The sequence below is a fragment of the Maylandia zebra genome, linkage group LG3 (assembly GCF_041146795.1).
Source record: "Maylandia zebra isolate NMK-2024a linkage group LG3, Mzebra_GT3a, whole genome shotgun sequence".
Lineage (NCBI taxonomy): Eukaryota > Metazoa > Chordata > Actinopteri > Cichliformes > Cichlidae > Maylandia > Maylandia zebra.
In genome coordinates, this window is record NC_135169.1 from 3395749 (window position 1) to 3420000 (window position 24252).

Below are 24252 nucleotides of genomic sequence, written 5' to 3' on the forward strand. Positions count from 1 at the left end.
TAATTGCCTAATTTTCTGTATTTTTTCTGTTACAACAGCATGGACAGCAGGCATTCTTACTTTTCTTTAATATTTTAACCAAACTTTTAATTTAACACACACGCCACTGCAAACAAATCCACAGAACAGAAACATAACCAAACTCAGCAGCCAAACAATTTGTACTCAGTTTACATTCAGAAAAATCATGTGCAATCAAAATGCCTCAGCTTGGATGGGCTGATGCGGTTTCTCCTCTTAGTGAGTATCTGCTTCTTCTTTAAACTGCAGCCAGACGCTGCTTCGTTTACGGGTGTCAGTCATATTTATATGCTTTTTGCTAGTGATGGCCCGCTTGAAGCTGAAGCTCCGGTGCGTGTGTCAAAAAAAATCAACACACTGCTTCAGAAGCACTGTGTCGAAGCTTGATTCGTTTAGCCAGAGTCACGTGATCAGTGACGTCCGAAGCTTCATTTAGAGCCCAACTGCTTCGGTATCTGATTCAATGGAAGCGAATCATTCACGGGATTTGTGGAGTGTTTGATGGTGACAGATAGCGAACCACTGATATTTCTACTGAGAGATTTGGAGCCAGCGAGGAATAGAGGAGGTTCTGTTGTGTGGGAGTGTTTTGAGTTGAGTTTTGTCAATCGGGTGGGTTTTCCAGCTTTGTGTTCTGGCCGTTTGCTTTTGTTTTGTGCGTGTTTATTATATCTGAAAACGGGAAAAAGGTAAAATGTCAAACATCTGCTTCCATAATATAAATATCATTAAATAACTTTAGAAAAACTTCCACTTGACTCTTTACATGTAATGTTGTAAAAATATATATTTTATTGTTTAATTAATCTGAAAATGTTAGTCTGTCAAATGTGCAGCAATTTCATTTATTTATTCTCTTTAGCTGATAGTTGATGGGGCCCAGGTAGACTGTATAACTGCATCTCTACCAGTTTCTCTGCGCCCCAGCCTCCTCTGGGCCATGTGAAGGGATTTCCCTTAAGGCAGGAGAAATTATCTCCACGAAAAGGAACAGGTTCGGCCATCGCACAGTGGAACAAATTCTCTTTTTAAATAAAAATGCATCATGTTTTTAATTTGCAAGTTCATAAGCATTTTCCTTTTCCATTTCACAATCAATTCTACCCCCAGGTCAAAAATATGTCTGGGAAAATTTCCTTAATATAATATTATTTATAAATACACCCCTCCGGCGATTAATTGCATACCTGCATGGAGGCGGGACCTCACAGCAGAAGCATACTCCATAATGTGTTTTACATTATTATATGTATATATATGTAACGTGGTATTTTTCAATTATTGTATTTACCAACATCAAGAAGTCACAAGCAAAGAAAGACCACACCATGGTGCATGTTTAAACACGGAGAGTTTACTGGTCAAAATTATTTATTAAAGAAATAAACAACATTTTTGTCACCCCAAAAAATAGACGTTTAAAGCAACACAACGGTGGCCCAACATCAGACAGAATCCCACTCTGTAGAGTGGGCACTCATTACGAAGCAGTTGGTTTTATTTTGTGGATTCAAGCTGCTCTTCATATTTTTGGCCACCAGATGTCACCAGAGAGGACTGTGTTGAAAAGCTTCGAGTACTGAATCGTTTTTTAATACAAGCTTCAATGCTTCAGAAAGCTTCATTTGGCCATCACTAGTGTGAGCCAATGAGAAACCCGAGGCACAAAACAGACCACAAAACACGCAGTCTGGACTTTGTTCACTGATCATAACTGCGTTTACGTTCACCATAGAAATTATGCTCTGTGTGGTATATTTGGGACGACAGTTAAATAGCCTACTGTGGAAACACACTACTGTTGAGAGTCTTCTGCTTCACTACAAAGCATGACACATTACTAGCTGTCAGTGCTTGTGCGGCCGATGCGCAGGACCATTGGCCCAAAAGTGTATTGGGGAAAATGCCCTGTATTCCAGATTATCAGTCCAGCCCTGCTGGTGCTCCATATGGTAAGGATCATATTATCACTGAGGCCTCTCTGCTCTGTGTTGTTTCCTCTTCAGACCCGAAACTCATCACAGCTGAGTCTGGACAGAACGTCACCCTGCCATGTCAAGCTCCAAACAACAACTCAAGTGTAAAGTGGAGCAGAGCTGACCTGGTAGAGAAATATGTTCTTTTGTACCAGAATGGGAGTTTTGTTCCAGACAGCCAGCATCCATCTTTTATGAACCGGGTGGATCTGCAGGACAGACAGATGAAGGATGGAGACGTGTCTTTGATTATGAAGGATGTGAACACTGCTGATGATGGAACATATAAGTGTCATGTCTTCATTGAAGAAACCCTCTCATGGAAGTTCATCAGCATCATCCACCTAACTGTTTTTCCAGGTGAGATTACTTCAAGTATCTGGTCTGAGCTTGTTCTTCTTTTAGATGTACAGACTGATAGATGAGATCAGTCATGAATCACTATGTACTATGATGTTTGCAGATGACATTATGACCTGTAGTGAGAGTAGAGAGCAAGTGGAGGAAAGCCTGAGAGGGGGAAGCATGCTCTTGAGAGAAGAGGAATGAAAGTGGGCAGAAGAAAAACAGAATATAACGGACACAGATGGAAATGTGAACAGTAGGGGGATTGGACCTGGAGTCCAAAGCAATGGATGATGCACAAGAGAGGTGAAGAAGAAACTGCATGAAAGGTGGAGTGAGCGGAGACAAGTATATGGGACAGTTTGAGACAGGATAGCAGCAAGAAAGAAAGGGAAGCTTTACATAATTATAGTCAGACTGGATATGACTTATGGTTTAAGATAGTGGCTCTAATAAAATGGCAGGAGGAGCTTAAGATTGTCACTGGGAGTGACCAAAAACTCAATATCAACAGAAATAAACATTTTTAGAATAATAATTCCGATCATAATTTACGTTGACCTTTAACCTCTTTGCTCTGTGTTGTTTCCTCTTTCAGACCAGAAAATCATCACAGCTGAGTCTGGACAGAATGTCACTCTCACATGCCGAGCTCCAAACAACAACAAGAACAACACAAGCGTAGAGTGGAGAAGAGCTGGCCTGGAGTCAGAATATGTGCTTTTGTACCAACATGGGCAGCTTGTTCCATCCAACCAGCATCAATCTTTTAAGAACCGGGTGGATCTGCAGAACGACCAGATAAAGGATGGAGACATATCTTTGATTCTGAAGAATGTGACAGCTACTGATAGTGGATTATACAAGTGCCAATTTTTCATGGAAGGAGCACAATCATGGAGGCTCAGCAGCAGCCTCAGTCTGATTGTTGATCCTCCAGGTGAGTGAGTAGAGTTGAGTGTGTGTGTGATCAGAGGTGAAGCTGCTTCTAGGGGCCCGTTCTTCGTACCTCGCTAAGTAAGTTAGCTGGATTAGATTGTTGACGATTTCGCGTGATCCTGGATCGTTCGGTTCCCCGAAGCTCATCCGGGACTTGCTGTCATAGCAACAGAGCCGTAAGCGTAAACCTGCTCGGGAGCAGGCTTACTTTATGTAAACAGGATTAGATCGTGGCCACGCAGGTATGTCCGCGTCATTTATACGAATGCAACAGCAATATTCCACCACTGTTTCACCATAAATAAATAACATCAATGTAACTAAAGATAATGCAGCACTTGATCCTTTTATTGATGTCACACAGATACATACAGGTCATTTCCTAAAAAAGGGAAATGTACTATTAACATTCTATTACATGTATGTGATTATTCCAGATGTAATTCATATGTCAGAGTAGTAATAGTAAATTACTTCGTGTAATCAAGATGAGAGACCACGGCTTTAAAAGCGAAGGTGGATTTGGGAAGCCTGTCGCAGCCATGTCCTGTCCGTATACGCGAGCCACCCATTGCGGAAGGTGCAAGATTGATAAGGAGAGTCCTCAGAATTCAGCGTATATTGCGGGACAGACAGGATCCTTTAGCTCAGCGCGACAGTGTGCTCATAGAGAGATATCGATTTTCCCGTGAGTATTATTTACTTAACCAACTTGTTGACGAGGGGGTGCAGGACCACCACCTGTCTTTTTTTGCTCTGCCCTTTTCTTGGTTGCTGTTATGAACAAACAAACAGATTATTTCAGGGTCTCTTTCCAAGAGACGAAAAGCAATATAAGAGATAAATATTACCATTCTGTAGAATATTCTTATATTTCACTTTTACTTGTTCCCATGTTCTAGTGGGTCCTGTTGTGGCTCTAATGTGAAAGGGGATATAATGTAATATAATATAATATAATATTGGATAATATAGTGTAATATAATAAATCTATAAATAAATAATAAAGTGGCTGAATAGTGGTATTGTCATGCGCTTTGGGTGCCTTGAAAAGCGCTATATCAATCCACTCCATTATTATCGTTATTATTAAATTACTTACGAGTTTAATTTGTCAGCAACTTTCTGCCAGCCCTCTCTCCTTGCTTTTGCAGCCTTTGCAGTGTTCCCTTGCGTTTTAATTAAATTCTGAAACTCCTGAAATCCCTCAATCAAGAGTTCTTGCTCTGCTGCCGGAAAATACCGAACGCGCTCCTTCGACATTTTCGGCGACCAATCAGAGGGTTGCCGATCAATGTTTCTACTATCGATGCGTAGCCCCTTTTACGACACCCAGTGATGTCACATTACTGCGTCCAGCTGTACTGATCGTCAACAGCAGGTGTGTTCGGGGAACCGGATTAGCGAGCTCACGGTTAGCGCGATGGTTTGGTCTTGGATGTGTCATTTGATCTTGGATGTAGTGAGCGACGTACGAAGAACAGGCCCCTGGTTGTTGATGTGTGTTTGTTGTATGAGCTGGTGGATGTCAGAGGTAGACAGATGTTTCTCCAGCTGTTGTCTTTGTGGCTGGTAGTCTAGAGTTGTAGAGCAGCTATGAATTAGTCTCCTTTTGTCTTGCTCTTTCTCTTGCTCTCTAACTCTGTACTATCTAACTCAATACAGCTGCAGCGTGCTGCTGTATTGGTTGGATTACCTCTTCAGCATGCCATCAAGTTTGCCCAAGGCGTGGTAACAAGCCATTCATTTGAATCAGGTGTGTCGGAACAAGGATGCATGCATCTAAAAGCTGCAGGACGGTATCGAGGACTGGACTTGGGCACCCCTGGACTAGAGAAACCTGCTTTTGAGAAACTGTGGGGACCCATGCTACCTTCATTAATACAATGAGAACACCACCTAACCGACCCAGGGCTTAGAGTACGCTTGGGGAGTGTGATTGTGTGTACAGTGTCTCTCTATGTCTGTCTCCACGTTGGTTGAGTGGGGGATGGGCGTCCAGGTACACACCGACTCACTCCTTGGTGGCTGCTTATCGGTGCCTGGAGACTGGAGCCTGGGGCTCGCTCGGGCCACTTTGGGAGTGGGGTGCCCTCGGCCTCTCTCACTGCAACCCCCCCTGGCTTCTGCTCCGCGGCTGCTGAGTGAGCCCTCATCTGGGACTCTCCTCAGCTCTTTCTGGGACAGTGGCGCGGCTGCCCCTCTGTGGGTCTTCCTTGGTCTCTTGTAGAGATGGCACGATACCACTTTTTTATGTCCGATACCGATACCGATATCATAAATTTGGATATCTGCCGATACCGATATGAATCCGATATAGTGTTTTTTAATCAACAAAACTGTTTTTTTTAAATATCTTGCTGCATTTTGCAAGTCTGCAAGTTCATACTCAAGTTTAAAACAACAACTACAATAAAGCTATTCTATTATACCTGTATACAAAAAAAATATTTCATAGTTCAGCAATACTGATCAATCTAATAAACTTAGACCTACACCATCCTCCCTATTCTGGTATTTTAAAGAGTACTTAGCGTAAATATTAAGCAACCTAACTAATAGGGTTCCAACTCCGAGCAACAACAAAAATAAATAAATAAAAAATAGGGAACCACCCCTCACGCGCCACCTCATGATGCTTAATCAACGTAATCAACCTTAATTTGATGCAGTGTGAAAAAAAATGCACAGAAATCAATTATTTTTCAAGAAATATTAAATAGATTCAACATCTTTCTTCAACAAAATTGCAGACTGCACAGATGGTACCTTCCCAAAGGAAAATGTACTATATCTTACTAGGGTATATATATTAGACTTAATAGTCACTATATACATTAATTGACTTCTATTCATTTTACATCAAATTAAAACTTTGGGTGTCAGATAATTATTTATTAAAAGCTAGACATTTTAAATGAGAATAAGAAAGAAAAGTATGTCTTTGTGCCCCCTTTTCCCAGTTAATGCCCTATCGGCCCCCCTGGCTAAACTTTGCTAGATCCGCCCCTGCACAGTTACCAGCCGTCAGCTGTAGAAAAAGATCCTGGTGTAGAAAGTAATATTAAATAAATTCTAACAACAGCTTATCAAGCTTAAACGTGCTGCTGTTGTTCAGCCGCTGGTTTCCTCTTTCTGGCGCAAAGTGGGCCAAAAGCAAACCAGAGACACGGACTCGCGACAGAAAAGCCGATCAGCTGATCATTTAAGCAGTTTCACGTTTGAAGTACCAGCCGGAGAGCGAGAGGCAGTCGCTCGTTAAGCTTAACGTGGGAATGCTTTACAAACATTCAGAGATGGACTTACACACTTGCTTCACTTCTCTCGGGGATAACTTTGTCGGAGATGAAATGCCGGGTTGCTAGCGAAGCTCCACATGCTATCCAGACCACCGACAGGTCCCGCATGCCACAGCCGCTCTATCACGTGACGCATACTGCTCCGACTGCTAACGTTCTGAGGTGAGTTACGGCGTGTTGCAAGTTTTGTGAGGTGCTTTCGTGATATTTAATGGATCGGACAGGGCCGTTGCTAGCCATTTGGGTGCCCTAAGCACAAATGCTTTATGGTGCCCCCCCCCCCCCCCCCCCCGCCACTGAAAAAAAAAAAAAAAAAAACATTAATACTTTTGAATTTCTCAGTGGAATTTGTTTAATTAAATAACAACAAACATGACAGTTAAACAAATAAATAAGGTTAAAGGAGGTTAAAAATACTGTTACAAATAAATACTGGAACAAAAATTGAACATTGGAACAAGAACAAAGAGCCTGGCAATAATGTGTAATTTTTTTTATAAAAAAATAATATATATAATATAATAGTATTATTATTAATATATTTACAAATAGTTTCACAATAGAATTTAAATAAGAAACTTAAATAAGAAAAATAAGAATTTGAACACAAAAGCCACATTCCTTAAGTAACTATGTTAAACATTTTTACAATTCGTTGTCAGAGTATGCCCTAGACTCTAGGGCATACTCTGACAACCAGAAAATGCAGGCGTGGTGTGCCTCTCTAGGGCCTAGAGAGGCACACGCCTGCATTTTCTGGTTGCAAAATCAGCTATAAGGTCATCATATGATAGCTTCTGAGCCACGTCACCATTGATGCTGATAACAGCCAGACCACTTAAACGTTCCTGCCCCATTGATGAACGCAGGTACGTTTTAATGAGTTTGAGCTTTGAAAAGCTTCGCTCAGCAGAGGCAACTGTGACAGGCAGGGTCAGTGCAATACGCAGAGCAATCCACAGATTGGGATATACCTCTTGAAGCTGATTGTCATGTAAAAATGACAGCATTTCCAAAGCAGACGTCTGTGGTGGCAGCTGAGGAAGGTTGATGATTTCCCGCATCATCTCAGGTCCATCAATGTCAGCTACTCCCTTATCTGTCAGTGTCTTCTGTACTTCAGTGCAGTGTTTTTTTAAAATCCTCCTTGGACATCCCATTCACTTTGCTGAAATCAAGCAGCACTCCATATTTCTCCTTCACTTGATTCATGGTCTCAAACCTCTCCTGTAGGGAGATTAAAGCAGAGTCCACAACACAATTGAAAAATGTGACCTCAAGCTTTTTAAGGGCATCATGGAGGGGCTCATCAACAGCTTCATATGCAAACTGCCTTTTTGTGCTCCTGAGCCTTTTCTCCTTCAACTGTGGTTCTATGTTCAGGGCCTCACAGAGTTCTTTGGCAGCTGACACAGCCTCATCAAACCCAGACTGTCTGTATTTAGAGAGGTTACTTTTGGCAGTGTCAATGAGCCTGACAGCAACATCGAGCTGCATGGAGCTGGACTGTAGTAACTTGTTCACCTGGTTTGTGATTGTAAGAAGTTCACACCACACGATGGAGCAAATCAAAAATCGAAATGAGGCTACTTCCTCAGCAAGCACTTGAGCCTCCACCTTTGCGACTGCATCACTTACAGCTTCTCTGGCCTCCAGGAGAGCATCCCTCACTTCTTTTGTCTGACTCCGGACAGCAGTTACACTTTGAAGCCTGCTTTCCCATCTAACGTCACTCCAAGATTTAAGTGTCAATTTCACATGTTTTGTTAAAATGGCCCATCGCTGGGTGGCACTGGAAAAGAAATTGAACAACTTCTGCAAATACCCAAAGTAGCCAGTTGCATCTGGAGAGGACTTGGCAGCATCAGCTATGACCAGATTCATCGTGTGAGCTCCACAAGGCACAAACAATGCTCTCGGGTTTAATTGTAGCAGTCTGGCCTGAACACCTTGCTTCTTCCCCTTCATGTTGGCCCCATTGTCATAGGCCTGTCCTCGACAGTTTTCAAATGGAATGCCAAGCTCCTTCAACTTGTCAAGGACAACATTGGACAGGTTAAGGCCAGTTGTTTGCTCCACATTTATATAGCCAAGAAAGTATTCTTTAATATCTGGTTGTGCTTGGAAACAAACAATGCGTACTATGACTGACATTTGTTCAGTGTGACTCACATCTGGAGTACAGTCAAGAATGATGGAGAAGTATTTTGCCAACTGGATTTGCTTCACAATGGCGCGGAATGTTTCTGAAGAGATAATCTGAATTAGTTCGTTCTGTGTCTCAGGGCTGAGGTAATGTGTGTGGGAACCTTCATCTTTTATGTTGGCCAAGTGATTTGCCATTACAAGGTCATATGTTGCCATAAGCTCTACTTCCTTCAAGAAGTTGCCATTGTCCGGCTCATAAAGACAGTCAGAAGAGCCCCTAAAAGACAAATTTCTGGAAGCCAGTGAGAGAGTTATTGAGAGTAATCGTTTGAGAATCTCTCGCCACTTTTTCCTTTCTGCCTCTAGTAAGGTCAACTCCTGTTGATCTATTGCCATGCTTTTCTTTAGCCGTGTGTCCAGTTCTCTCCACTTAAGCATGCACTGTATGTGGTCTTGGCTACACTCATGACCCCTCAAACGGATGTTGATGTTCGACCAGTCACTGAAGCCCTCTGTACTCAGCTTTATATCCTTCACACTGAAAAGCTTACATGCAAAGCAGAACACAGCATTGTTCTGCGGTGAGTACACTAACCAGCTCCGGTGAACCTTTTCTCCATTGGGAAGAATTTTGAACTTAAGGCTAGTGTGAAATGCTCTTCCATCAGGCCCCTTTGGAAAATTAAAATCAGAGCTGACATTAAAAGGACCTCTCCGCACAATTTCAACACGATCAGCATCTACAATGTGAGCTGGCCAAAGAGCAGGATCGGTTGAAGGGGGCACACATGTCTCCACAGTGTCACTTTCTGATAGTCTCTCAGTGACAGGACTCTCAGTGGTACTTGTGTATGGAACTGTACCTGAACTGGTGGTTGATGGTTCTTGTTCTTCTTGGCTAGGGATTGTTGCAGGGTCTACAATGGCTGGTGGTTGATGTCCAGGGATGGCACTACTACTGGATGGTTCATCCTGTCCTTGAGATCCTCCTTGAACATATTTAAGCATTGACCCTGCATACAAGAGAAAATATTCAGGGATTTTACAGAAATACAATTTTGAATCTACAGTAGGCCTACGAAAGATTGCATTATAAGACTAATAAATTAAGTAAGTCACTGGTACATTTAAAAATTACTAACTATATTTTACATGTATAGATTTTCATAATGGCAAATGGCAATATAAACATGCTGTACATAATTTGATATAAATGCGCAAGTAGGAAATCTATATTACTGGAAGATATAGGTTTCATATTACAGTTTCACCAACAGATGTCGCCCTTGATCTATGAACCTAAAGAAAGACGAGAACTATTTATGTGTTCAGACGTCAATGGCATAAATAAGATATGCGTCTTTATAGATATCCTGAAATGCAGCAACATACAAAGTAATCTTGTCTAATCTGATAATAATACTTGACTGCATCACTGACCTATCCCAAAGTTAAGGTTAATCAGTAGCATGCATGACGTTAGCCAGCTAGCAACCTGAGGAGGGAAATGCTAGTCTCACGAATCACGATAACGTTAGCAATCGTGAGTCACGATTGCTAACGTTATCTGAAAACCGTCAATTGAGTGACCATGATGAGTTGCTTTTAGTAGTCCATTCTATATTCATATCCACAACGTAAACAAACTACCCAACATCAATCATTTGCAACATTTGTTAACACAGTATGAACACTGCTAACAGGAGCTATCACAGAGTTGACGGACATGAGCGTGCAAGCAAGGGCTACAATAATGAACTTTTTTTATTATTATTATTTAAACATTGCCTTACCGGCAAGCGACGCCTGAGTTTCATCACGCTTCCTCTTCTTCTTTCTTTTCTCCGCTCCCGACTCCTGTTGCCGTTTCGAGGCCATGTTCAAACAGGTGTTTACCAATTATAGAACAGACCACTGGGAGTAGGGGGGCACCAGGAGGAGACTGGAGACAGGGCACAAAGCAGATTCACCCCTTTTCTCGGGAAAATTGTTTTATGTTGCTTTTGTATTGTTTAACCATATTAATGCATATGATATTTATAGTATTAATATGGTTTACTTTTTTTTTTTACGACCCTGATTTTTTTGGTGCCCTACCGGCCATTTGGTGCCCTACGCAGTGTGCGTTATGTGCGTTTGCGGAGCTACGGCACTGGGATCGGATTACATTTTTTTATTTTTCTCCGATATCCGATCCAGTAATTTAGGTCAGTATCGGACCGATGCGTAATATCGGATCGGTCCATCTCTAGTCTCTTGTGTTCTGGGGGCCTCTGGATGTCTGGAGTTTTGATCTCCTCCATACCTGCTTCATGCCCTGGAGGACGGGGCTGTGGCCCCCCCCCCCCCCCCCCCCCCCCCCCACACACACCCTCTAGCAGATCATTACATGAAGGAACCTTTTAAAAACAAGCGCGTCCATGCTCACAGGTGTACACACGGGTGATCACACCCACAAACTACACCCTTTTTGGCTCCTACCTCAAAGCACACTGTGTTCTGTTGATCTTATGTGCTGCACAATAATGTTTAATATTTAGTATTTACTGTCATATTCCCATATATCATTGTGATGTTGTTTATTATATTACTCTCGTTTTCTTCTGCTTGTTTTCTTTTTTCTTTCTCAACAGCTGATCCAGGTGATCGATATATGCATTTTTTGTCTGCTTATTCTATTGGTTTTTGTTTTTTGCCCTTTATCCCCGTCCCTCTTCTCCGCTGTTATTTTTTTTGCCTCTTTCTTTCTTCCCTGTCTTTTCCTCATTCAAGTCTGTCCCGTATCTAGCAAGTGAAAATAAAAAATAAAATAAACAATAGGTGAATCAAAGGTGAATCAAGTAGACCATTATGGCAAGGCTGGGATGGTCCATTTGGTAAAGTAAATCCGTTGGGCATCTTTCTTCGCCTTTAGACAATAATTCTGATGGCAAAAGAGCCAAACGGGACAGGCCAAAAAAAAAAAAAAAAGAGAACACCACCTAATTTTAAGAGCCCTCTCTTTTACTCATCGCGCGTGCGCACACGCGCACACACACACTTATCTATGGACGGCACGGGGAATAAGGACCATAAGACCAAAGAGTGCTTATGTATACTTTTCCTTTATATGTATCTATGCATGCTTCCTGTAATATGCTGTTTGATGGCTACTTTGTGTAGTTTTGATGTGAGTATATGCTTGTACATACGTGCACAGTTGTGTAGAAGAAGTGTAGGATGTACCACTGCTGATTAAAAATAAATACAATTGAGTTAAAAAGCTGAATTTTATATTTACCTGTAACAGTATGAATAGGTGCAACTCTTTGCCTCCTCTGGCTGAAACGCAACTTCACACACCTCTACAGATGGGCAGTCTCACAGCCCCTCCCCTTACTAACAGCTGGAGTAGTTAATGTTCACAACACTGAAAATACTTTTAGTGGAATGTTTGAAGGTCAGCTATCATAAATGTTAGCCGATCCCACACACACGTATTAATGCTAGCTATACAACTATTAGCAATTACCCGAGTAGAGCCTATCCCAGCTGTCGAGAGGTAGGGTACTATGGCGGGGCGTGGCCTACGGTGCCATGCAGATGAGGCGGATGCACCTGCATGAGACTGTAGGCCACGCCCCCCACTGGTACATTCTGCACAGGTCGCCAGTCTGCCACAGGGCTAACATACAGAGACAGATGATCATTTGCACTGGGAGAACATGCAAACTCCACACAGACCCCGGCCTGATGGTGGAATTGAATTCAGGACCTTCTTGCAGTGAGACAACAGTATTAACCACTGTGCCACCGAAATAAGCAACATATTTAAAGTAAATAATTTGAGTCATAGTTATACTTGTATCCCTTTAACCTCTGTGCTCTGTGTTGTTTGCTCTTACAGCTGAAAAAATTATCATAGCTGAGTCTGGACAGAACGTCACTCTGCCATGTCGAGACTCAAACAACAACAACATCACAGTTGTAGAGTGGAGCAAAGCTGACCTGGGAGATAAATATGTGTTTTTGCATCGGGATGGGCAGTCTGTTCCAGCCAACCAGCATCCATCTTTTAAGAATCGGGTGGATCTGCATGACAGACAGATGAAGGATGGAGACGTGTCTTTGATCCTGAGGAATGTGACGACTGCTGATGATGGAATATATGAGTGTAGTTTATTGATAGGTGGGACACAGGCATGGAGGCAGAGCATTGATTTGATCATCCTTCCAGGTGAGTGAGTAGAGTTGAGTGTGTGTGTGATCAGAGGTGAAGCTGCTTCCTGGTTGTTGATGTGTGTTTGTTGTATGGATGAGCTGGTGGATGTCAGAGTTAGACAGATGTTTCTCCAGCTGTTGTCTTTGTGACTGGTAGTCTAGAGTTGTAGAGCAGCATCTTTCTCTTACCAAATAGCCACATTAGCCATCCGTTAATAATGTAATTTTTTTTAAATTTAATCTCTTTATTTAGATTTTTTGATTTAATAAACAACAACAAGCACAACAACAAAAACAAGAAGATGAACAAAAAAACAAAAACAAAAGAAACCCCCCAAAACAAAAAACAACACAATAAGCAGTCTGAGACATGTAAAAGGAAAACTAATACAGTATGGTAAATAATTGGGATTACCACCCATTTATTTTACCCATCTCTGAAAAACCCATCCTGCCATTGAAGTGGGGCTGCCCCTCTTAATATAATTTCCCTCAGATCATCAAGTAATTAATCCATTAGCAGGGGTGTCAAACTCAAATACACAGTGGGCCAAAATTCAAAACTGGAACAAAGTCGCGGGCTAACGTTAATATTTATTGAAAAAAAAAAAATCTTCCTCCAGATATAAGAATGAATCTCTTCTTATGGACTCAAACAAGTTTTGCTGAAAAACTGAATATGGAACAAGCAAAGCTTAATACTAGACAATATATATATTAGCTGTATAATACCAGTAGGCCAGCTCTGATAGTAATTTGGTATGGCTTTGCGGGCCAAATGTAATTAGGCTGCGGGCCAAATTTGGCCCGCGGGCCAGAGTTTGACACCTGAGCATTAGAGGGTGCCATATAGCCAAAAAGATATCGTCATTACTGCGTAGTTTTGCACTCAGTCTTTCCATTGGTAAGACTCTAAAGATTTCTTTGTACCATTGAGTTATTGTTGGTGGTTTTTTCATTGATCCAATTGAAAAGAATACATTTTCTTGCCAAAAACAATCATTTACATAATAGTTTGTATTTGTTTTTATCTGGAAATTTGGCAAGTTGGCAACCCCAATAAATACTGAGCTGGATATTTTTGTATTCTGCTTTTAAATATACCTTTAATTCTTTTGTTATACAGAGCCAGAATTTTTGAGAAAGTCCAAAGACAATTCGTCCCTGCCTCAGATTTACATTTAGTACATTGTAATGAACTACTGGATCAATTTTATTCAGAAAAATAGGCGTTCTATACTGTCTATGTAAAATTTTATATTGTGTTTCTTTAAATCTTTTATTAAGAAACAAAGAATGCACAGATTGTATGCACTCACTCCAGGCATGATCATCACAATGACACTGGAGTTCTCCCTCCCAACTCCTGATAAGTTTTCCAATATTATGTTTGTTATGGCCTTGTAGTGTATTGTAAAACTGTAAAACTCTTATAGTACTTTTATCTGCAATTAAGTGTAAAAAGAAATTCTCCATGGGTCCTAGTTGCATTGTATTGTGCAAAGTATCAAACTTGAAGTAATTAAGTGACGTGCCTGTAAAAATGCAAAAAAAATCCATTTGATGTATTCCATATTTCTTTTGGACCTCAAAAGACATACAAACATTCCCGCAATAGTTTTATTCATATTACCCGGACATATATACAAAGGTTTCTATAGTAGACATTACAGAGGGTATGGAATCCTGCGGATTGGTGACTGTGGTGGGGCGTGGTCTGCGGGGCCGTGCGGACGCAGCTGCACGGCATCCGCAATCACGCCCGCCGTGTTAAAACACGGGGACTCAGGGGTTGGTGGTGGTGTGGTGTGATGTGAATCAAATAAAGTTTGGCTCTGAACGTCGCTCCGTGGTCCCGCCGTGCCTTATTCATGCCACATTGGTGCCGAAACCCAGGAGGCGGCATGGCGGGTACCTACCAGAGCCAGGAAAGGAAAGAGCTGGCCGAGAGGGTGGCCGAAATAGCGGCCACCCAGCGGAAGCAGGCGGCGGAGGTGCGTCGCCAACAGGAAGAGCTGCGGAAGGAGAGCGAACGCCACCTGGGGAAGATGGCAGAGCTGGCGGCGCTGCTCTGGGCCTGGGCGCCACCCCCACAAGTGTGTCCCGAGGACAGTGAAGCGGTGGAGGAGCCGTGTGGGTCACCTCGGCAGCCGGAGGTGGTGGACGAGCCACGCGGGGGTCCGAGCCTGCCGGGAGCGGTGGAGGAGCCGCTCCAATCGGAGGCCGAGGACGAGGCGGGCGAGGGTCTACACCTGCCGGAGGCAGAGGAGTCGCTCCACCCAGAGCTGGGCGAGGGGCTGTGCCTGCTGGGGGCGGAGGCGCAGTGCGGGGAGCCGCTCCAAACGGGAGTGGCGGAGGCGGTGGCGGAGCAGCTGTGCGGGGAGACGGAGGTCCCTGCTCCAGGGCAGCCTGTGCAGCCGGAGTTGGAGGCAGAGGAGCGGGACAGCCCCGCTAGGCCGGGGATCGGCGGGCTGGCTAGTCCAGCCTCGCTGCCACCAGTCGATTCTGCGCGCCTGACGTCTGCCCAGCCGCCTGTGTGCAGGAGCGCACGGCCATGCCTGTGGGGCCGTGTCCGCTTGCTACGCGGCCGACCTCCGGACCAGCTTCGCCGTTGCCGTTGGATGCGCGGGCGGCCACCAGAATGGACGCTTCCCCGTCGCTTGGTCAGGGGCTGGGGCGCCGATGTGTAGGGGCCGAGTCTCGCCCCAGTTCGCGGGGGGGGGGGAGTAGGTTCGGCCAGATTGCTCCCCGGCCTCAATCGGGCGATGGGGGTATGTGGTGGGGCGTGGTCTGCGGGGCCGTGCGGACGCAGCTGCACGGCATCCGCAATCACGCCCGCCGTGTTAAAACACGGGGACTCAGGGGTTGGTGGTGGTGTGGTGTGATGTGAATCAAATAAAGTTTGGCTCTGAACGTCGCTCCGTGGTCCCGCCGTGCCTTATTCATGCCACAGTGACAAACAACAGAACATCATCTGTGTATAGTAAAATTTTGAATTCAAATCCTTGAATTTGGTATCCAGATATACCTTTGATTATTTCTAATTGCCTCAGCCAGTGGTTCAATTGCTAAAGCAAAAATTAATGGTGAAATCAGGTCCCCTGTCTTGTTGATTTCTGTAAACAAAATTCTGATGATTTAATACCTTTAACTACAACACATGCTCTTGGGGTGACAGATAACAATCTGACTGTAGAGGCTAAGCCTACGCTTGAAGCCACCGAGGTGGTCGTTAACGGAGGGTGACGCGACGTCACTGGTATGGATGAATTAAGTAAACAGTCCAATAAGTCCAGCAGTACTTATCTTGTCCTTTTTGGTCTTTATTCCCATATCATCTTAACATAACAGCGCAACGGTCACAAACTGTTTGCCTTCGTACAATTAACGACACACCTGGCGCTGATTACATGCGTCTACCTTAAATACCTTTACATAAACAAAACAGAAAAAGGTCACCTCTAGCGACCACATAAGGTATTAACCCAAGAATGGCTCCTACACCCCGGCCCTAGGGGTGCAACGATACACAAAATTCACGGTTCGGTTCGGTTCGATACTTTGGTGTCACGGTTCGATATTTTTTCGATACAAAAAATGTTCATGCCTTTTTAATTTGTCATTTATTAAAATTATAAATATATGTTTTAACACAAAAGTACAGTTTTTAAATTTAACCCTAACCCTTGTGCGTGTTTTTTATTTTGACAGCGAATACGCACCTGTGGACCACTTATGTGCAGCCCTGGTTATTTAGCTCGTCATATTGCAGCCACAGAAATTCTTTTGTCCATGAAACCATAAAGCTGCACTTTCTTTTTGCCTTATAGTCTGATTTGTCATAACTTCTCTGTTTTGTGGTAAGCTTTTCTTTGGCTGTCACTTCTTCACCCTGACCTGTCTTATTTGGCTCAGCAGAACTAAAATATATATCTGTCTGTGAAGGTTCTCAATCATCCAGGTCATCGTAGTGAAATATATATCCTGCCGCACTCACATAAGCTCAGCGATTCTCTGCGCGATCAACCTCTCACATGTTTAAGCTGCGGGAGATTTCACTTGTCATGTTTGCATAGTAAGCTAACAATTAATAAGACGATGTCAGAGGAATTGGTGCACAAATTATCATCACTCACAGATCAGTGCTGTCGCTCTCTATACACAGTTCGCGCGATTGCAAAGTGAAAGCAAAAAAACAAGCGCAAATTCAAACACGATTTCAATATGTCACATATTGACAGTGGCTCACCCAATGACATAATTACCCAGCTACATTTCTGAAAGAATGCAAAAGCATTGACATATATTTTTTCTTCCTACAATAGCCCGACAGGCAGGGCAGAGATAGCCCCGGGACGTCGGGCTAGCGATATTGCGAGCCCTGTATCTGATTGAGGAATCACTCATCTTTGGAAAAGAGAGTTTATTACAGAGAAATGTCTCTTTCCAAAATAAAAGCTATACTATCCGCTTCTTCTGGGCTATATTCTCAGCAGCATATTAAACATATCAGGTCTCCATAAGGAGAATCCTGTGCTAACAGCTGTCTAAATGACTCGGCTAAAGTTTGTAGCATACATGCTTGTTGTTTTTGTCTTTGCACTAGGATGATGTCGGTGTAAATGTGCAGTCATATTCGTTGTGTTCCCACTAGTGCTTTCAGGTTAATCTCGTTGAAATAACCTTAACGCCACAACACGGCAAATCTCCGTTAACGAGCTACCCTATACAGAGGGGCTAGACGGCCAACACGTTAACGAGCTAACTGCGCTAACACACTAGCTCCCACCCATGTAATTGAGCATTGCATGGCACATCCAACATACTGTTTTACTTTAGTCCATGACTCGCTTACCTTCAGGGTCATACGTCACATGAAAACCAAAATAATTCCAAACGCCAGATCTGAATGAGGGTGGGGAGGTCCACTTCTGTCTCGCTAGCTTGCCCTGCGCTCTTCCTTCTGACCATGCTGTCTGTGTTGAGTGCTCAGTGAATCTGCGTTCGACTACTCGAGCCTAGGCGGAGTGGTCAAATGCAGATTCACTGAGCGCTCAACACAGACAGCATCGTCAGAAGGAAAGTTGATAAAATAAATTACAAATTTTGTATTGTTCTTTTTTTTTTTCTCCCCTTTGGTTTTCTTTCTTTCTCTCCCCCTCTTTCTTTCATTCTTTCCCCCTGTCCTATCCCACAGTCATGTCTGTCCCGTTTGCAACTGAAAATAAAATAAATTCATAATTATAATAAAGGTCAATCAAATGGACCAATATGATGATCCACTAGGTAAAATAAATCCTCTTGGCATCTTTCTTGGCCTCAAGACAACAATTCTGATGGCTATAGATCCAAACGGGACACAAAGAAAAAAAAAAAAAAAAAAAATTGAAAAAAATTGAAAAAAATTGTATTGTTCGATACATATGCGTACCGAACCGAAAGCACTGTATCGAACGGTTCAATATCGATACGAATATCGTTGCACCCCTACCCGGCCCTTAATTGCAATGGCTATCAGACATGGCAATTCTAATCACAAAGAAAACAAGGAGCCACTAATACAGTCCACTTTCGCCATATACATTCACATAAATAAACATAGGTAATAGAGCACTTAAACACACTTTTAGATTACAGTCTCATGTAACAAGCAAAGTTTAGTTACAGGTCTTTCCAGAATATTAGTCTTTGTTTTTAAACGTGCAGATCGCACAAGTCCTTTTTTGTCACGAATGGTTTCCAGAACTCTTCCAAGTGGCCAGGAACCACGTGGTGCAGAAGAATCCATTATAATGACTGTATCTCCAGGTTTTAGATTCTTCTTCTTTTGGTTCCATTTTTGTCTCTCCTGTAACAAAGGCAGGTATTCACGTATTCAACGTTTCCAAAAAAAGATCTGAGATGTACTGAGCCTGTTTCCATCTTCTCTTCAGATACATATCCTGAGTAGGGATAGGTACCGGTGTCATGGCACCGGTTCTGACATAAACGGTAGTAACCAGACCGAAAAGCAGCGCACATTTCGGTGCTTTATTTCGGTGCTTTTTTTTCCTGAGCTGTGATACACTTCTAGCCAATCATTTTACGTTTCCGAGGATAGTAGGCGGGTCCAGGTACGTACCTTCTTTTAGAGCAGAGCTACAGATTAAAAATGCCCAAGACGAAGCGGTCAAAAGTCTGGCTGTACTTCACAGCAAAATATGCAAACTCAGCAGCCTGCAACAAGTGCTTTAAGCTGATACTGTGATATTGTCAAAGGAGGTAACACCTCAAATCTGATGAAACACCTGGCGACGCGCCAGCGTTTTTTTTTTAAAAGCCGAGAAATGCGCCGTATTTGATAGCTTGCTGTGAGACCTCACACCGAGCACATCTGCTGCGGGTGTGGTGCCTGTTATCGGACCCGGATTTAGCAACATCCCCCAAAAACCCGAAGAGGAGAGTCCTGGCCCCTAGCTCTGCCAGTGTAGCAGAAATGATGACGGATGATGATGGCAGCAGCAGCCGTTCTTCTCTGCGTGAGTAGCTTAATGTTGTTCGCGTGTAATTTACGCTGAGTAGGCTAACCACGTTATTACACTAATGCATGTAAGGTGAACTAGCAAACATCATCATAGCTACATGTGGCTGTCTTCTTGTTTGATGGCAGATACTCCCTGCACCCTGGCCAAAAAGGCTAAAATGACCAAAGAAAAAGAGGGAAACAGCTAAACATGAGAGGTTTTTGGACAAAGTTTGTGTTTTTTCCATTGTTTAAGCACTGCTTCCAGCCAAGAGTGATACCATATATGCCCCATAGCTGCAGAAAAGGCTAACATTGTTATCTTTTTACAAAAAAAACAGCTGAACATCAGAGGTTTTTGGACCAATTTTGTGTTCTCCATTCTTTAAGCACCGGTTTGAGCACCGTTTGAGCACCGGCACCGTTTCTAAAGTACCGATTTGGCACCGGTATCGGATAAAACCTAAACGATACCCATTCCTAATCCAGAGGGTCAAATAGTCCGGGTGGTAAAGATGGTTTTCCTTTCATCAGAAGGATGTGATTTGGTGTAAGTGGCTCTAGGTTCTTTGGATCATCAGAAAGCTTTGTCATGGGTCTGTCATTTAAAATTGCTTCAATTTCACACAGAACCGTATTTAATCTACCGTCGTCCAACTGTTGTTGCTGAAGAATGGATCTCAGAATCTTTCTGACCATACGAATTATCCGTTCCCAAATTCCACCATGATGTGATGCTCCAGGCGGATTAAAATTCCATTTTATTCCAATGTGTCGGAAAGCATCCGCTATTTGGGTATGTTTCAGCGATTCAAGAGCCTCCCTTAACTCTCTGTCTGCTCCAACAAAGTTGGTTCCATTGGATGTGAGCGACTTGACCTCTTCGACTCACAAAACGGCGCAAAGCATTAATGCAGGCATCTGTGCTTAGAGAGCTAGCCATTTCCAAGTGCACTGCTCGGCTGGCTAAACAGGTGAAAATGCCTCCATAGCGTTTAGCTTTACCTCGTCCTCTTTTCACTTCCATAGGTCCGAAGTAATCAACTCCGACATTATTGAATGGTGGGTTATCTGGCAAAATTCTTTCCTTGGGTAAATCTGACATCTTTTGCTCCAAGGCTTTTCCGTGATATTTTCTGCAAAAATTACATTCTGCGATAACCTTCCTTACGGCTGAGTTGGCCTTTGTGATCCAGTATTTTCTCCTTAGTGTGGATAAGGTGTGGTTACGACCGCTATGACCAAGCTGTTGATGAATGTGCTTTAGGATGAGATTTGCTACATGTTGATCCTTTGCAAGAACAAAGGGATGCTTCATTTCTTCTGGTAAGGAGCCCTTTGTCAGTCGTCCCCCAACTCTTAAGAGGCGTTCATCATCAAGATAAGGATCTAATCTATAAATTGAGCTGTGCCTGCTCACAGAACCTTTCCCACTTGACAACGTAGCAATCTCCTCTCCAAATCTTTGTTGCTGGCAAAATCTAATAATGGCAAGCTCAGCTTCCAAAAGATCCTTTGAAGATAGTCTATACAGTTGTGTTTTCTTTACTTTCTCCTTTGTAGTACCTTTACAAATTGGGTTATCTGAGTTAGGTTGTAGTCTTCTTTTCTTATCTCTCATTGAACGAAGGATTGCCTTCAGTCTAAGGAACCAAGCAACAGCAACCTTGAGCTTTCTCCAGTCTGAGAAGTACACCATCAATTGACATGTAGCATCAAGCAAGTCTTTTACTTGAGTAACATTTACTGTGGCCTCACCTTTGACTTCAGGGTCCTCTAGTTCTAAGGAGCATTCCATTAAATTGGTTGGCCAATCACTTTCTGGCTTCTGCAGAAAGCTTGGTCCTTTGATCCAGCGGCTGCTATGAACAATGTTCCCAGCCTTGAGCCCTCTTGTAGCATCATCTGCTGGATTTTCCTTTGAGCTTACATATCTCCATTGTGATTGTTTAGTTGCAGTTGCAATGAATGAGACTCTGTTTGCCACAAAGGTAAGGAATCGTTTATCCTCATTCATTATATATTTGAGTACAGATGTACTATCTGTCCAAAATACAGATTGCTCGAGTTTCATTCTCAACTGAGCCCTTAACATGAGATCCACTCGGATGGCAACTACAGCAGCTGTTAGTTCCAGACGTGGAATAGTGACAGGTTTTAGTGGTGTTACCCTTGCCTTGCCCATCAAGAATGCTACGTGGATGGATTTCCTATTGTCTTGCATGCGCAGATATGACACAGTTCCATATCCAGATTCACCAGCATCTGAAAAATGGTGTAGTTGTGCATGTGAGAGAAGTCCAAACTCTCTTGGTTGTATACACCTTTTAACCTTGAAATGGGAAAGCATTTGCAAATCCCTGAGCCAACTTCTCCACTTTTGCAACATGGTTTGGGGTATTGGATCATCCCATCCCAGTTTCCTTTTGCAAGCTCCTGCTGCATTCTTTTGGCAGGCAGCAGGACTGGTGCAAGAAATCCCAATGGATCATAAATAGAACTTGATATTGATAACATTCCACGCCTAGTACAGGATTTTTGAGGAACATCCATTTTGAAGTTGAATGTATCAGTTTCCACACACCACTGCAAGTCCAGAGCTCTTTCTACCGGAAGTTTGTCTCTGTCAAGATTTAATCCTTTCAAGTCTTTAGCCCTTTGCTCCTCTGAGATACTTCGCAACAGGGTGCGATTGTTACTGACACACTTGGCCAGTGTAAATCCTCACCTTTGACAGAGTGCTGAAAGATCTTTGACCAAATCAACAGCATCTGAGGTGGAGGCCACACTCTTTAAACAGTCGTCCACATAGAAGTTCTCTTTTAGCGTTTCACATACCTTGTCTAGGAATTCAGTTTGATTGTCCTCAGCCGTTTTTCTCAAAGCGAGAGATGATGAGAGATGATAGTCTAGAGTTGTAGAGATGAGATGAATAGCAGAATGGCAGATAGAGACAAAATGCTGTTAATCTGACTATCTGCAGGTTTTACACGCTTACATAAACACGCAGTTACTGTCCCTCCATTTACAAAGGCAGAGGCGTCACGATGTGATTATTTTACGTGTAGTTGTTTTTTTTCCTGTGTAATAATATTCAACATTGCTATCAATACATTTTTCCAACAGTGCCTCTCTGTGCAAAATGGGTTTAAAAACATAAACAGCTGTGGGATACTGTTAGTCCATGATTTGAACCGGGGAACAAATCGTGCAGGATCAGCCTGATATTATTTGTATCCCGCTGCAACTTTACTGTATAAAGTATAGTATAGTATGTATATCTCCAAAATGTCAGGAGTAGTTATTCATTACAAGAAGTATTTGTGAACTAAAAATCACGAATGTGGGATACTGTTGTACTGTCGTGATTTAAACAAATCAGTAGTGATGCGCAAAAAACGAATCGTTCAATACTCGAGAATCACTTTACTGACTCATGGATCATGATTCACAAGCCCAACTGACTCACTGACTCATTCCTGTTGCTGTTAGCAGCAATGTATCTAGCTTATAATTAAAATTGTGGAGAAAAACACAACATTCAGTATCGTAACAAAAAAATTTCTGCTCTGAACTGGAAGAAAAAACCCTGAGTAGAAGCTCACATCAAGAAAATAGCTCCTCGGTTCACAGTAGCATCGCTCTGCTAACATGCTAACAGCACATTTGAGCTACTCACCCCCTCCCTCCTGTGCTGAATCGTAAGCGTAAGCGAATCACTAAGGACTCGCTCACCCCCTCCCTCCTGGCTCACAGCTTTTTCTTCTTCTTGGTTGGCAACCAATGTTAAGGCGCATTAACGCCCCCTGGCTCACAGCTCAGTGGACATTTAGATGAGAAAATATATATTTGACACATTTAAGGAAAATACTAATAAAATAAAAAATAAAATAAAATAAAACAAAACAAATAAATGTTTATTAAGCAATTTTGATAGGAAATTGCTTAATTTTAGAAATGTTTTTGCTCTTTTTTGCTCTATAAAATAGTTTTTTTTCTTTTAGAATCACTCATCTTAGCAGTAGGATTTACATGAAAAGAGAAACAAATTAAGTTTGAGTGAAAATGTACATTTTTTGCACTCTCTGGTCAACTGACTCAGTGAATCAAATGACTCAAAAAATCCGATTCACTTTGGTGAGTGACTCATTAAAACTCGTTTCAGTAAAAAGAATCAAATTTACCATCACTACAGCCCAGCGCTGCTCCCTGCAGAAACCAATTCTGCAGGGGAGACCTACCTTGGCACTTGTGCAGGTGAAACCAAAGAGAAGATTTGCTTCACCATATTTTACTAGTCTTTGGCTTAGAATGAAGTTGGTTTGGAAACATATTCAGCTATGCTTTATCTCCTGCTTTGTGTTTCTGTAGGCGTCTGTGCTAGCAGTGTCCAAGCGTTGTTTCCCCCCCCCCCCCCCCCCTTTTCATCCCGCGCCCCCCCTGCTATGGCTCTGCACTCCCCCTAGGGGGCGGGCCCCACACTTTGGGAAGGTCTGGTTTAGGAGGTTAACTCGACCAAGCAGTCTACTTTCAAGCAGTCTTTGGGTTTCTGTACTGTTTAGAATACAAGAACAGGGAGGATGGTGTAGGTTTAAGTTTATTATATTGATACATAAATGCCAACAAGACAGTGTACATCGCTGTTGTCACAGTGATGTACACTGTTTTTTTTAAATTCAAAGGCTTTATGGTTTTTCCTATAATACCTGGTGGGCCGGTCTCTAGTCAAAATGCCCGGGCTGATTTTTTGTCCCAGTCCAGCACTGCTTCTACTCATTCGAGGAATGCACATTTTTTCCCTTGCAGCAAACGAATATATCAC

At 42.7% G+C, this 24252-nt stretch overlaps 2 protein-coding genes across 4 annotated transcripts in view; one reads left to right on the forward strand and one right to left on the reverse strand.

The window, feature by feature from the left end:
- Nucleotides 1-24252, forward strand: part of LOC143414371 (polymeric immunoglobulin receptor-like) — a 36038-nt gene that overhangs the window by 632 nt on the left and 11154 nt on the right. For both annotated transcript variants that reach the window (XM_076878619.1, XM_076878623.1), the window contains exons 2-4: nucleotides 2028-2357; nucleotides 2941-3282; nucleotides 12615-12944. In XM_076878619.1, the coding sequence (XP_076734734.1) occupies nucleotides 2028-2357; nucleotides 2941-3282; nucleotides 12615-12944 (1002 nt within the window). The remainder of the gene's footprint in view (nucleotides 1-2027; nucleotides 2358-2940; nucleotides 3283-12614; nucleotides 12945-24252) is intronic.
- LOC143414366 (zinc finger MYM-type protein 1-like) lies at nucleotides 7630-10650 on the reverse strand. 2 transcript variants are annotated; one of them, XM_076878614.1, is made up of 3 exons: nucleotides 10522-10650; nucleotides 9592-9741; nucleotides 7722-7807 (listed from the first exon to the last, which is right to left on the reverse strand). In XM_076878614.1, the coding sequence occupies exons 1-3, from the start codon at nucleotides 10604-10606 to the stop codon at nucleotides 7797-7799; spliced, it is 246 nt and encodes an 81-aa protein (XP_076734729.1). In that variant the 5' UTR covers nucleotides 10607-10650; the 3' UTR covers nucleotides 7722-7796. The 2 variants fall into 2 exon arrangements, with proteins under 2 accessions (XP_076734728.1, XP_076734729.1); XM_076878613.1 differs by having other exon boundaries at nucleotides 7630-9741.

Coding starts and splice junctions, on each gene's coding strand:
- LOC143414366 (XM_076878613.1), bottom strand. CDS start 10,606: ATGGCCTCGAAACGGCAACAGGAGTCGGGAGCGGAGAAAAGAAAGAAG. Junction 9,742..10,521: donor AACTCAGGCGTCGCTTGCCG/GTAAGGCAATGT, acceptor TCTTGTATGCAG/GGTCAATGCTTAAATATGTT.